At 31.2% G+C, this 15,294-nt stretch overlaps 1 protein-coding gene across 3 annotated transcripts; it reads left to right on the top strand.

Moving 5' to 3' along the window:
* The first annotated feature begins 780 nt into the window (after nt 1-780).
* On the top strand, nt 781-10,973 carry LOC148235063 (uncharacterized). 3 transcript variants are annotated; one of them, XM_088185329.1, is made up of 11 exons: nt 781-888; nt 1,029-1,176; nt 1,378-1,497; nt 2,449-2,605; nt 2,674-3,040; nt 3,297-4,295; nt 8,872-9,005; nt 9,854-10,030; nt 10,178-10,304; nt 10,384-10,599; nt 10,662-10,973. In XM_088185329.1, the coding sequence occupies exons 2-11, from the start codon at nt 1,044-1,046 to the stop codon at nt 10,746-10,748; spliced, it is 2,517 nt and encodes an 838-aa protein (XP_088041455.1). In that variant the 5' UTR covers nt 781-888; nt 1,029-1,043; the 3' UTR covers nt 10,749-10,973. The 3 variants fall into 3 exon arrangements, 2 of the variants coding, with proteins under 2 accessions (XP_088041455.1, XP_088041456.1); XM_088185330.1 differs by having other exon boundaries at nt 1,032-1,176; XR_015809484.1 differs by lacking the exons at nt 8,872-9,005; nt 9,854-10,030; nt 10,178-10,304; nt 10,384-10,599; nt 10,662-10,973 and adding an exon at nt 7,241-7,993 and having other exon boundaries at nt 3,297-7,147.
* The last annotated feature ends 4,321 nt before the right edge of the window (nt 10,974-15,294 follow it).

The following is a 15,294-nucleotide window of genomic DNA, read 5'->3' on the forward strand; positions in this document are numbered from 1 at the left end:
CAATGGTGGTTTTATGAGCTCCAGCAAAACAAGTTAATGTTGAATGGGCTTTATCCGGTTTAATGTTTATTCTACGAGACATTACAAATAGTTGACATGAAAATACATTAAAAGATATTTTCATAATTAGAGATAATTTTCACATTTTTTAATTATATATAAATATACACAGGAATGCTATTCATTTTAACCGTGAATATTTAAATTTGTTAAAATCAAATTCTAGTGATAAAGATGAGTCAGTTTATTTTAGATATTAATTTTGTTTATTATGTATGATGCAATTAATTATTAATTTATTTGTATAAAAATTGAACTTATCATACAAATATACGAATTTGTTTTGTTTATATATGTTTTGTTACATAAATTATATTATTATCAAGTATTATATTCTTCTACTTCTAATTATTATACATATTTTTAACGCCTTGACTCCAATGGCGCAGATTATGGGCAGGAACAGTGACGATTTCACCGTACCCCGCGTGTGATATTATCGAACCCGCTTGAATTTTTAGGTATGATATTTTAGTATGATAACAACAACAGATTTCCCATTAAATGATTTATTCTTCCTTTCTATATTTTATTTATAAAGAGTTCATTGCGTTAATACAACTTGTAAGCCTTTATTTATTATTGTTTTAATTACTCAACCTATGTGACCCGCCTCATGGATTTAATAAAAAAAAATCAAATTTGACCTAGTTCGGAAAAAGGTTTGCCATCCCTGATATAGTTAATTCGTTTTACAGACACGATATTAGCTCTGGCAACACTGAAAGTCTGACACTTTTGCAATGTCGATAGCTTGCAGGATCAATTGCTATTAATAATCACGATTTTTTATTAAAAATAAGTACGCGCACCTGTTTACAAGCTACGGTAAGCATTTAAATAATGCTGTGTTGAAATTTTAAGTATTTTCATAACCTGAAAAGTTGTGCGTCGCCATTTTTGTACATGCGACAAAATTTTATTATGAATATTTATTGACCCATCGCTAATTGCGTATTTGTCTTCAGAAGTGTCGATGTGAAATGGGTGATAGAAGAAACATTGGAAGTGCAGCTCTCGCTGGTCTCGTCGGTAGTTATGGCTCCGGAGATAGCAGTGATGAAAGCGGAGACGAGAAATTATCTAATAAAACACACTCATATGTAAATAATTCCAGTAAGTGTATATTATAAGGTGACCAGATTTTAAAAATATCAAAGGAGGACCCTAAAAATAAAAAGGCCATTGTGGAAATTTTTGTTCAAGGAAGAAAAATTTCTGCGAGAGCTCAAAAAAGGTCATTCTTATAATTTTTGGGAACAATTCTTCTCAAATTTGCTTATTTATAAGATGTTATAAAAAAAAACATGTTTTCAGTATGGTCAGTTTGCATGGATCAAGCTACGGGATGTCCGTATTATTGGAATCAAATTACGAATGAAGTTTCTTGGGAGGCGCCGCCTAGTTATATGGCTAATTCAGTAAATCAGTATCAAGGTAATTATGCTTTTGTGCTGTTTGTTAAACTTTATTTGCTGGACAACGCTTAATGCTGTACACCGGATCTAGATTTCTGTGTCATCTTGGTGACATAAATTGCATAAATATAGCTAGTTCAAAAGCGGGTATGACTGTTCTCTCAGCTGGTAAGGGTGGACTTGAGTTGAACTCCGAGCCAATCTGTTTGTCAAAGTTAATGATGAAGCTTTTATTTAGAAATCTTAAGTATAGTATGCTTGAGCTATAAGGTATTAGCCAATCAGGAGTGTTTTAAAATTACATTTTGTAAAGAGTTTAGTAAAGTGATATACTTAACCCCTTGAATAGTGACTAAATTTATATACATTTGTTAATTTGTTAGTATACGCCTGGGAGTGAGATAATTTTATGTATTTCTTCATAAATATTTCTGTTCTTATTTATTTATTATTATTTATATGCATTTATAGTAAATTGTAGAAAAAAAAAACAGTGATTATATGTTTAATTTATTTTACATGTTTCTTTTTTACATATTATTCGGCTTTTGTGGTTTTTTTTATGTCAATTCGGAGGCGCTTAATGCTTTTTTAAGAGTTTTTGTTTTGTTAATTTATTTTGTACTCTTTAATTTATTAGTATTATTTTCTATAGTAATCATTTACATTAAATCAAATTAAAAAAAAATATTATAGAAATATAATGTTTTTTATTTATTATTTCTTTAGTTATATATGTAAATATATAACTATCTGGGGTACCTCAAAACAGTGAAAGATCGACCACCGTACATGTACGGAAATTAGCTCAAAGGGTTAATTGCTCTTCTGAGAATGATACATTAGCACATTTCTGATGTATTTTATTTGGTGTTTATGTGGAACTGGTACAATATAGTCTTTTACAAATTTAAATTAAAATAACTGATGATTAATAATTATCATATTCAATTTTCATCCAATTGTTTAGGTTCAACTAATTCAACTACAGCACCAATACAACCGATGAGACCAAATTCGGATAAAAATAAACCAAAACCTATCATTGCAAACATGCCTAAAGTTATTAATTCATCAACAAATCAAGTTAAGCGTTCTAAAAAATCTAATTCGAGTGATGAAGATGAGTAAGTTTATTTTGGATAATAATTTTTCGTATTATGTATAATGTAATTAATTATTGATTCATTTTCAGAAAAATTGAACTCATCACATCCTACTATAATTCAGATTCTGCCTCAGGAGACGATAATACCGAAGAAAGTAATAAGCCAAAATCTGAACTACACGGTATACTGAAAAAACCGAAAGAGATTAAACCCTTAGATGTTAAAAAGAAAGTTGTAAAACCAGATACTACTATGCCTTATGGGCCAGAGTTGCCTAAAAAATTTTTAAAAACTGATGCCATAGAGCCGCCAAAATCTACATTGTTTCCTGCGTTTCAAGAAAAAATTGAAGATCCCATAATCAACTGTGAACTGATTAAAGATCCAATTATATTAAATGCGGATAGCAAGAGCCTGACGCAGAGTACCAATGAAGTATCTAAGGATGAAACGGTACATTTTTGTTAAAATGAACTTATGATTTTAAGGATCGATGATGAAGAAAATGCACCCTGATTAAACACAATTGTGTTTGAACTGAAGGCATAAGTTTTCAATCTGAGATCGTAAATGATGATATCGTACAAACTAGAGTCTCTCGTTTTGATTGAGATTCGTTGGACACTGATTGTTTTTTTTTATATAAACGTTAATTTATGAATATTATTTGATTGATTCTTTTTTAATTTATTTATTTCTAATTTTCAAGGTTTCTATCAACGACGATAAGAGCAATCTGAACAACTCAGAAACCGTCAGCAATCCAGATAAAAGTTCTACGCCATTAGAGACTGAAAATTTAGAAAAACTGATGTCAACACAAGCTAATCTATTGAAAAAATTAGGCAAACTAGACCCTAACGAAATTAAATATCTAAATGGATCCACGGCGAATAGTCCAATCATGAACTCGAGAACTCATTCGCCCATTGGAAGTCCAGGTGGTGCAGACTCGCCTTTACCGATGAAAAAATCAAATGCTTTGGATATGGACGTCGACGATCTCATAGCGCAAATTGAGATGGAACAACCGATCGATCAACCGGTGGTATCAGATGCTCTCTCTAATGAAACGAATCATTCGCAAGATGGTTCAGTCACTAATAAATCGATAATGATAACTGAGGATTCTTCTGAATCAAAGATAGATCATACATTCAAACCGCTCTTTCCAATTCAAGAGTCTTCGGAAAACGGAGCTGTAGAAAAGCAAGTTGATAATGCAGACAATTCGGTGGTTGAAAAGAGTATGATTAATAAATATGAAGTTGTGCCGAACGAAGACGGTATTGAGAATAGTGCTTTTAAGAGGAAGAGACGCATAGCTTTGGATATATTTTCTAATAAAAAACATATTAAATCTGAAGATGCTCTTCAAGCGATTACTTTCTCTACGAAATATTCAAATAGTGAAGAGAGCGCGGGCGAGAGAAAAGGTCTGGGATTTAAAATGAACGAAGAATCTCCTGAAGGAGATGAGAGTCGATTGAACTATTTGAATTTCAAGAAAGGTGAAGCTATATTGTTCCAAAAAGGCGATGTTTTGAATCCGGCCGATGGATCTAAGGAAGATAAAGACGAGAAAGAGGGTGACGATAATAATGACGACATGGACGAGAAGAAAAAGTTGATAGAGGCAAAGCTCAAGTTTCTTGTACAGAGCTTACCGCCGGTGCCCCCTGTACAGCAACTTTTTATAGAATTACAGGTAATGTAATTATTTTTGTATTTTGACATTTAAATTTTGGTATGTATATAAAGAACCTCATTATTTCATTTAATCTGCGAGTCCGGTAATTTTTTGTGGAACAAAATTAAACTATTTATTATAAAAATTCTATGAACGTCAGAAATCACTTGCCAGCATATAAAAAACACGGTAAAACCCTATATGACAGTGCGTCCTGTGCCATTCCTCTCCACAGAGGTACCTATTTTGTGAAGTACCATTTATTGGTGCACTTATTAAAACTATTTATGCCCTAAAACCTTTTTAAGGGTGTTATTTTAACAGGGAATTATTTTAAGAGATTTAAATAAATATTTTGTTTCATAAAAATAATTGTTTACGCATTACAATAATAATAAATGAACATTAATTTTATTTAAGGTGTATTAAAATATATGTGAATTAAAAAAATAGATGAGTGTTCTACCATTACCCTCTGGATTTGCATCTGTGGTATGCAATATGTTTTGTGTTTCTGTCGAGCTAATTGCTTTACAGGAAAATTATGTAAGGAAATTGGTAGAGAGCCTTTCTTTGGAACGCAATAATAATATTAATATTAAAAGTTGATTGTTTTTAATGACTAATAAAATTTTCTGTATAAGAGTTAAATGTAATCAGCTAGTTTATGCGTGAATGGTTAATTGTTAGAGATGCATGTTTTTAACATTTTGCGATAAATGGTAAATAGATGCTAAAATTCGTAATAGATAAAAAAATATATGAAGCCAATATATATAATCCTCATTTTAAATAAATTCATTGCAGAGAGTTATTCATGGGGTGTTCACTGTTCTGACCAACGGTTAAATGAAAAAGTTATTATGGTCAACAATTCCTTTATTACATTAAATTGCAATAAATGCGCATTTTATTTTATATATTGCTCATTAAAATTCTACTCTATTTTATTATAATAAACTCAAATTAAACATTATTTCAAAATATAGAAAACTATTCAAGATTTTTTTAACATATGTATATAAGTATCTAAAGTAATCATATTAGAAAAATTTAAAAATCGTCAGCTATTATGTAACAACCTTGCATGCTATCGACCTGAAAATTATGTGTTTAATATATATTAAATCAGATGTCCGTATCTACCATTATTTTGAACGCTATGGGTAGATAGGGACATGCTAACTGTCTGCTTGTACAAAATTATCTATTTCAGTTAAAGCCTTTTTGGGTACATCAACAAACAAGCCTCTCCCAGATTAAACTTTTCTCTCAGGCGTTTAGTATCCAGTCTGCTTCATATCATTGACTTGTATATTATTAGCTTTCAATGGATTATCTTATTCTTTGTCCCATCTTTTTTGTGGATAACGAATTAAGAGGTTGGCCTATGCCTACTTTGCCTTGAAAATCGTCTTACATTGTATTTTTCAGTATCTATCCATCAAACATTATTTCAAAATAATTATATTTATATTGTATTGTAGGAGCCATTATTTTTGATCCAAACGTTAATACCAATTTTTGCCTACTGTTGATAGTATTCCACCTGAACGCGTAGTGCTCTGAAATTACCCATCATTTACCCTAAAAGATTCAGCATATATTTTTTTGTGCAAAATTGCGCAGTTTTATTCACCTGTAAATTTCAACGAGTACTCTTTCAATATCTAAAAAATGAATGACGAGTGCTGCTTTGCTTTGGTGCGTGTTGCAAATGCAGTGGCCATTTTAAGTTATTGTTGTAGAGTGCTAGACACGCAAAAATTCCGATTGCGATTGTATAAGTGAATCTGTCAACTTATTGGTTCCTGTAAAAGAATTAGTAAATGATTGGTCGGCGTTAACACAGAATTGGTTAACATGACACCATCAGGGATAAATGGGGTCAGTAGTTGTTTTGGTAAGGCGGAGAACGGTCGTCTGTTTAGTTTGTGAAATACACGGTGTTCACCAATTAACTAGATGTCGGAGTATAGTAAATTAGGAACAGGAAGACCATTATCGGGACATACAAAAAAATTGTTTTAATTATATATACATATTTAAAAAAGATGTACGAAATCAACGATTCAGTAATTATTTTTATAATAATACTTTAGTCAAAATATTTGTGAATTAAACAATATGTGTATTTTTAGGTTGTACCTATTATGGACCAGGTAGCCGAAGTGACAAAGTTGTCGGTCAGAAAGATACAAGAAATTGTTTGGGAATTTAAAAATAACGGAACACATGTGGCCTTAGGTTCTCCAATAAAATTTATTGTGGATGACTGACAAATCGGTGGTTAGAAGGTGCATCCACATTTTTCATTCAACAAATAAACAATTGCTGACGATTAAAAAAATTTATCCGATAGTAAAGGAATTGATATCGTTTATAGGATCGGAGAAGAGATTGAGTAGAATAATCGTTAAAGATCTAGGGTTTAAGTGGGCAAAAACACGCAATAATTATTTATTTTTAAAAGAAAAAAGTGAAATAGTATTGAAAAGAATATTTTTTAAGAGAAGTTGCCAGATATAAAGAACAAAGAAGGCCAATTATATATGCTAATGAAACATGTTCACTCAACACACATTTTATCTATGGCTTGTAGCGATTCGTCGAGTAACGGTATTCGGAAGCCTGAATTGAAAGGCTCTAGATTCATACACGCTGGTGGTTATGCACGATTTGTACAGAATACTCTTTTAATTTACAAATTGCACATAAAGACGGGATTATCATAACCATATGAATTTTGATAATTATAAAAAATGGTTGACGGAAATGTTAATTCCGAATCTAGAGCTCAGATCGGTGGTAATAATGCATCATATCATAATATACAGTTAAACTCATCTCCAACATAAAATTCTAAAAAGGCTGAAATAATGGAATGGCTATTTAGTAAAGGCATACCCTTTTCTCAATATATGCTAAAGGTCGAATTATATAAATTGGTATCTATTCACAAGTCCAAATTCAAGGAATTTGCAACTGCCATTTTACATGAATTCAGCCACAGTATGTTGAGGCTGCCACCTTATCACCCTGATCTTAACCCAATAGAAAAAATAAGATCTTCGATTAAAGGATACGTGGGCTCTAAAAATATCGAGATGACATTGGAAACCGTTAAAAATTAATAGTGGAAAAATTTAATAGTAGAATGCTGCCAGCGAATGGACAAATTGAAATATCATAGAGGCTGAGAATACTCACAGAATAAACGACATTGCCATGGATAAAATTAGAGATGATATAAATCTAGTATTTAGAGTGAAGGAAGATTCAGATAGTTTAGAATATTCTTCTGACGAATTATTTATTGTTTTTAATTATTAAAATTATTTGTTGAATGTTTATTTTTATTTTGTTGTATTGTGTTTTTTTTATTAATATATAAATTTTAGTTGATAATCTACTATGACTTTTAATTAACTCTCTCACCAAAACAAGTAATGAAATTATTTAAGACTCTTATTAGTCGTTTAAAAGAATAAATATATATGAGAAATAGTTAAGCATGTGGTACTGTATATTATACAGATAAATGTGATTAATTAAATTGGTAATAAATTATAAAATATGTACTAAAAAAACACAAACATCTAGAAATTAAGAACTTTTTCAATTTTCAAGTAAAAATTTGCTTTAATTGATACGGTTACAAACTAATAACTAGATTAATAAAAATAAATAATAATGCTAAAAAAACAAACACAAAATTAATTAATGAAAAAAATGTAAACATTTTTCGATCACTCGGTGACGCACACTAACACAATCGGCACTTTTGCGTGACTTTTACTATATCTTTGTATTGTATGTATGTTTTGTATTTGTGATTTATCTGTTGAACAATCTTCAAACTAAACAATGCTGCTAATTTATGAGACAATAGAGCGGTATTTCAAATTTTTATCGTACTTTTAAGGTAATCGATTGACTCTCCCATATACTTTTGACACACATGATTTTTGTATTTATGACATATCTAATTTTGACTTTGTATCACATATCTTTTTCTCATGTTCAAATGTCTAGTCATGAGCTTATGTTTAAAATTAATTAGATTTTGTGATTATCCATTATAAAGAGAATATGTTGAAAGTAAAAAAGAATTCTCAAAGTTTTTTGTCTGAGTCGCTTTTTTTGAGCGTGAATCTGAGTCAAATGCGAATATGTGAAAATTTCAAGTCTTGTACTTTTCCTTAAATAAGCTTCAAAAAATTCAGAGAAAAGGCTTATTTAGATTTATGGTTGTACTGTTAAATACTGCCTTCCAGATGTTTGTCTTCCGGGTGCCTTTTATAAGTGAAACCATTGTGGTCACTTGTCGACAGAAAGATACTGTACTATTCATTTTACAATTATTATTGTTTCTAGGCTTGTGTCAATGATCTTAAATTAATTAGTGCACTTAAAAACTTTTTGTTATGGTAATTAACGCTAATAGTGGTCTAGTATCTCTTTAAATTCTTTGGTGTTTCAAAATGTGATTTTTCTTGTGTTTTGTTTTACTGAGCAATTATGTAGTACCTCTACACGTTCCTTAACTCTTTGATGTTGATAAATTAATAAATAATTTGTGTTTTTTATACAGACTTTGTGGGGTGCTATGTCTTCAGGGGCGCTGCAAAGTAAGCACATGCATGAGTGGCTGCACACTGCCAACTCCACCTTGGGTCGTCTCGAGGCCAGTGCTGCGCCCGATCCTTGGATCTGCCGTTTTCACAGGTACTACTGCAATGATTCGCTTCATTTTTCGAAACCTGTGCAATGCCACCTGGGCTTTTTGGTTCAATGTGCTTGAAATCGAACTTCGGATTCACCACAAGCACTAAAATGGACTCATAACGATGTGCAACTATTCATAACTACTTTTTGTATTTAGTTAATGCAAAAGATGATGGGCTATTGCTGTTAATATATTAGGTGCGTCAAGATCTTTTTGACGCTCCTAATTTATGCTGTCTATTAAAATTGTGATATAAAGAGCTAATTGTTTATTAAAATTGTGATATAAAAAGCTGTGATATTTTTGAAGGTCGTTTTTTTTGCCTGATATTTGATTGTATGTTTATATAAGTTATACTGAAATATACTAATGTTCAAGTTGAACCTTTTTCTTTAATAACCCAAATCAAGATTTATATTCGTTAAAAATACAGCTGTACTAGTAATTAGAATATATTTTGTAAATACACACACACAAACACATAGAAATCTTTAGCTTACAAAAGTATAAAAGAAAATCATCAGATGGAAGATAATCGCCGATCTACGTCGACTCGAGATGATCGTCTCAGCGCTACAATTAGGTTTGTCATCTGTCTTTTGACTCGGTGAGTGACGTCATTATTATCATACCATAACTTGCCCTAACTATTTTGATGTGTACACTTTGATCTTTGCTCCAGATTCGCTGAGCCGTCGTCGTTTCGAAGAACAGCAGACTGGCGTGCATTTTAATATTTGATTTTATATTTTGAGGTTTTCGACGCCTTCTTTTAATGTTTATGTATCGACGATTGAATCGAACCTGTCTGAGAAGGTTGTCTCATTGGTTTTTTGTTTTTATTTAGTGCCGCCGGATGCTATGTGTACGAACATGCCGAAACTGGTCAATGGCAGTGGGAATTTCCGGAGCCGGAAGTCCCTCCGCCGCCGCCTACTCCGCCAGCCGTTAAACCACCGTCGCCACCCCCTGACGAGCCGACAGACATGGATATATCGACGACTCCGCCGCCGCAGTTCCGCAGGTATTTTATAATATATAAAACTTACAGTCTCAAACATAAAAATTATATTATTTCTTAAGAGTTCGTAGTATATTTAGTTTGGTTCCTATTTGATGACATATAAGAGCCTAATTGTTTTTTATACTAAATGTATTTTTTGTATGACAGTGATGATGCTGAGCCTCTACCGCCGGGAGTGGAGATCTCATACAACTCTCCGTTGCCAATTGACGGCAATCTTCAAGCACAAATCTCTCATTCTTCCTTAAATTCTAATCATTTAAAATTAAATGACGTGAGTATGAATAAATATATTGTAATAAGAATGTTTTTGATATGGGAAATTAATAATAATAAAAATATTTTTAATATAGAATATTGAATCAAAAGATATTCTATGTGCCGAATTGGATTCGTTCTATTCTGATATAGCTGCGTTAGAAGAACCAGTGCCTCCTTCAGATAGTACAAATGTTGAAAAACCTGTGATTCAGACAGATAAACCAAAACAAACAATTCCAACTTCGAAATTGCCAGATGCAAGTGCAGTCGTGAAAGATAAAGAAAAGGAGAAAAAGAAAAAAATTAAGGTATTTATTTAATTTTTTATATTTTTGTTGTTGTAAGACACTATTATTTTTCATTATTTTAGGTGAAGACTCCGAACAGCATGAAAAATAAAAATGTTTCAAAGTTAGTCGCGAAATGGAAAAAAGTACAGGAGTCATTGGATGACTGAGCCTTTGAGGATTTTGATTTGAGATTATTAGAAGTTGTGTATTGTGAACATCAGTGATGATTTTGTAAAAATTTACATATTTTTGATATTTAATATAGTATGTATTTGGATATATTATACACGTAGATGTATAAGGCTTGCATTTATGCTTGATTTGTAATATATTTGTAGATCGCTAGTGTATAGCGTAATTTTTTTAGTATGAATAAATATGTTGAAAAAAAATGTATTTTATTATAACAACGTTTTTCAAAATATGTTATGGAAGTTTAATAAAAAACAATCAACAAATCAACAAAAATATTCATGTTTATAAAAAAACAAGACAAAAATTTAATCTCTTAACATATACTTGATACAAATCTAATGTATCGTTTAGCTTTCTGTAAAAAGTATTATTAGTGAAATAAAAAGTTGGTCAATCGTACAGCTACAATAAATTTAATAATTATCTTCTTGTTTCTTATAAAAAATCATCCATTACTGTCGCTACCTCATTTTATAGATTTGTCTTTTAGACCTAAATGTTTTTTAATTTGATGTGTTGGCAAGTAATTATGTGTGGAATCTCTCGGAGCCGCCTGTTGAGTCATACATAACCTATAAACGATTCACGCGCGCGAATGTGAATTGATTAAAATAGTGGTAGAAATGTAGAGTCGATTCTTTCTTTAAATTTAAAAATGAAATCATTCATTTCTTCTGAAATTTCAACAAATTGTATTATTTTTCATTCTTTTTATTGAATTATGAAATACTGATGCTTGTGTTTGAAGTAATTGAAGCCAAAGTTCTGCCTATCTATTTGAAAAGTTTTTTTGAACTGTCTGAACTGAACTGAAAAATAAAACTAAATCTATTTTGATAATAATCAAATTGTTAATTTCTTTGTCAAAACTTTTAGTATTCCTTCTGTTTTACTTTTATTTACAAAGTGACCTATACCATATTTGCGTTAACACAGTCAGTTCGAGAGCTATCCATTTCATCATCTTATGGGGAGGTGCAGTCTAAAATTCATATCGCTTGATGAAATACCATGAATCTTAATGAAAGCAAAATATTAAAAAAAGACCACTGACTATCCAACTTTTGCCCCCCTCCCTGTCCCTGATTCTAAACCAAAAATTCTCGGGTTATCCCTCAAAGAAAATATATAAAAACTGTATTGAATCTATCCGGAAAATATATTTTAAAATATATCATTTCTGTGAAATCATACCGGAATACATTTTTACTGGTAGATATATTTTTTTACCAGTAAAAATATAATTTATTATTTATTGTGTCAGTAAAATTATATGATTTCAACTTTTACATGTGTAGTAATATACATTTACATACTTAACGTTATTTATTTACATGCAATGTAAAAATATTATAGCGAATATGTATTTTTCAGTGAAGTTATATTTTCACTAGTGAAGTCCAAAGAGATTTTCATCAGTGGATATATATTTCTACTAGATAAAATTTAATTTATCTGATAGGCGCTAATATGCTGCTCTAAAATGGCTACTAAACTCAATTTGACAGCTGTGAAACGTCTATTTGCTGTTCAAACCCAAACCTAACTTGATGCAAGTGCTAAAACTAATCATAGATTTAGAAATGTCGTTAGGTCGAGTCCAAAATACAAACTAAGTCAGCTTGTTTCTCAGGAGAAAATAAGCAAAAGAAGAAGTACAGACAGACGTCGCATCTCGCATATTTATCCATAGTTTGACTGCACTTGGATATTATACTATATTTTAAAATATGATAGCTATCCTTACCTATATTACTACGGACTTTTAATATTAAAGTATTGGTTAAATTATGTATATTCAAACCGAATTTTGGTCAATAGGAGGCAAAAACAATTATCACTTCTCAGAAGTCAAAAATTCACGTCAAAAGCAATAAAATCGTGTCGGTGCCGTTTCAGTGGGAACCGACGGCGACGGCACGATTTTTATTGCTATTGTTTTAATCATTTTTTGCGCTCTTCTATTGAGCAAAATTCGGTTTAGCTATGCTTCATTTGATTTTCACTTATTGTAAGTCGTAATATTATAAAAATTCTTAACGGTGACGGCACGATTTTATTGCTTTTGACGTGGATTATATGTAGGGACCCATTTAAATTTGCCCAGAAGTATGCATGTTATTTAATGAAATACTAGGAATTTTAATGAAATGGAAATATTAAAAAAAATTATATTTTTAAGGCTCTAATTTGAGGATAGTTTAATAGGAAATGTAGTTATAAACATAGGTTGATATAGGTTTTCGGTGTTGAGATTCAATCCCCTCCGTTGATCAGAAATCAACCCTTCCCTTCGTGACAACCTGTCTGCCACTTGTCTGACTAAAAATCTGAATGCCATTGAATACATCAATTAATGTTCATGAACTTACTCTCAAGTTCAACACCAAGCCATTGCAGTAGCCGGACGCCATGTTGCGCGGGCACTCAAAATCAAATCCCGTGATTAATCCCGGCGGTCTGCATTGTTTTGAAAATTCAGCCAGCTCTGCAGGGTGTCCCGCCCTCGTTAATTATTATTTCTCTCCCTTCAGTATTTGCTCTCCCTTGTAACGGTGGAGAAACTAAAAAGGAACCGACTTCAAAAGGGGTCGTAATGTGTATAACGAACACGCTTATGATTCTTATTTTGTATGTAGTACTACGTACTCTACATATCCACATATGATAGAGAGAGATGCAGAATATATTTCCTGACGTATGAGAAATAAGAGAAAAAAATGTCATCTGTCATTATTTTATCGCTTTGTCTTTTGCCTATTGAGTGTGGGTAATGGAGAAAATCTATTATAACAGCATAATAATATATCGTGGAACATCAAACATTTTTCTTTATGTACAATAATGTACTTGTATGATAATGATGCTCTATAAAGATTTTCATCCCAAATGGAAAGGACATTCTGAGATAATCGCAAACAAATTTTTAGAAGATATGATATATATTTCAATATTCTGCTAACTTATTTTTCAGAGACTTGTTGTCGAATGGTATGATTCAGTATTTGATGTATAGTTTATATGCACAATTAAATGTTATCCCGATATACAGATACAATCTGGTGGCTATGTATAAAGAAGGAGACTTCAGGTTGCTTCAAAATGTTTGTTGGAGTCCTTGCAATGTGATGTGGTTTAAGTGGTATGGGTTCTGATTCTTTGATTGCTTTGAGAGTAGATCGCCTAGGTCCTGCTTCTCATTAGTTGTTTGTACCAGTGGGAGATAATACTTATTTGAACTAACAGACTGTTAAACTATAACGTACACACACTCTAATGAAGCAAGAGTATGTATCCCGGGTGACACTTTATAAGTGAAACCATTGTGATTTCAAATATAAAGGACATTTAATAACTAATGTTTTTTTTTGTTATGAACTCCATTTTTCAGCTATGTAGAAATTGAACACATATGAACGATTCTTATTTACTTGCAATTTCACTGAAAATAGAATAAATTTTCAATTAACTTTGTAAAATTGCTCAATAAAATTGGAATTAACTTAATCTTAAAACCATTATGTATATAGGCTGGCAGATAAAAATAATTTCATATACTAAATGATATATGGAAAATGTATTGAAGCCTTGAAATTAGCAAGAACATATTTAACAAATCACTTCGTGAGAAAATTCCAGAAGCTCAGTAAGTGGAATATTATTATATTAATGATCTGGAATTCAGATACGAAGCTTATTGTCTAAAGTTAATTGTTGTCAATAAACGTCATATGTGAGATAATAAATCATATTATATTAATTGTGAGACATTTGAGGTCTGAGGGATAGAACAACCCTTTTGTCACCCTCGTGTTACACATACCAATAGTGGCTGCGTCGTTGGACGAACCCCTGGTTAATTAATCGTCAGATTGGCTTGATTGTTAGACATTAACTTTTTTAACAAGGAGACCCCTTGATTTTTATATTGAAAATTCATGAGGTAGATTTAACAATTCATATTTATTTTAAATATTATTATTATGATATAAAGAAAATGTAAAATTTATAGATGTTCTGAAAGTATTGTTTTTATGGTTGCTTCTTTGCGATTTTAAGCGCGTTAGTGAAATATATATGTATAAAAATATACTGGGTATAAATTTTATTATCGAGACATATTTTTTTTATTTAATGGTGCGTCGTAAAATCTACACATCATACCAAAGCTCAGGTGATATTTTAGTAACTGCATGGCTGGACCAAATTTGACGATCGAAGTGGAGAGGCAGTTTTCTCCGAACTTTGATGTTGGAATCTAATAATGAACTTTAATGCGTTATTGACAAAATTAACAAGTGGACCAAGTTCTAGCGTATAAAATTTAAAAATATCGAATCATGTACCTTGGCATGAAATTGGACGTGAAGTTGCAAATAAACGATAACAAGAAAATTGAACGGAATACTAAATTACCGTTTTAACAAATTGTATTGGCTTCCCAGAAAACATTTCGAATTCTCAATATTTGAGATGTGATAAAGAAATATCGATATAATTTATAAATATTTATCAATA

The sequence above is a fragment of the Plectrocnemia conspersa genome, unplaced genomic scaffold (genome assembly GCF_051122295.1).
Source record: "Plectrocnemia conspersa isolate PC_06_02 unplaced genomic scaffold, ASM5112229v1 ptg000005l, whole genome shotgun sequence".
Taxonomy (NCBI): domain Eukaryota; kingdom Metazoa; phylum Arthropoda; class Insecta; order Trichoptera; family Polycentropodidae; genus Plectrocnemia; species Plectrocnemia conspersa.

Excerpts from the sequence above, each read along its gene's own strand:
- LOC148235063 (XM_088185329.1), top strand. The coding sequence starts at position 1,044 with ATGGGTGATAGAAGAAACATTGGAAGTGCAGCTCTCGCTGGTCTCGTC. Across the intron at positions 1,177-1,377 it reads CTCATATGTAAATAATTCCA|TATGGTCAGTTTGCATGGAT; the intron begins GTAAGTGTATAT and ends ACATGTTTTCAG. Across the intron at positions 9,006-9,853 it reads TGGATCTGCCGTTTTCACAG|TGCCGCCGGATGCTATGTGT; the intron begins GTACTACTGCAA and ends GTTTTTATTTAG.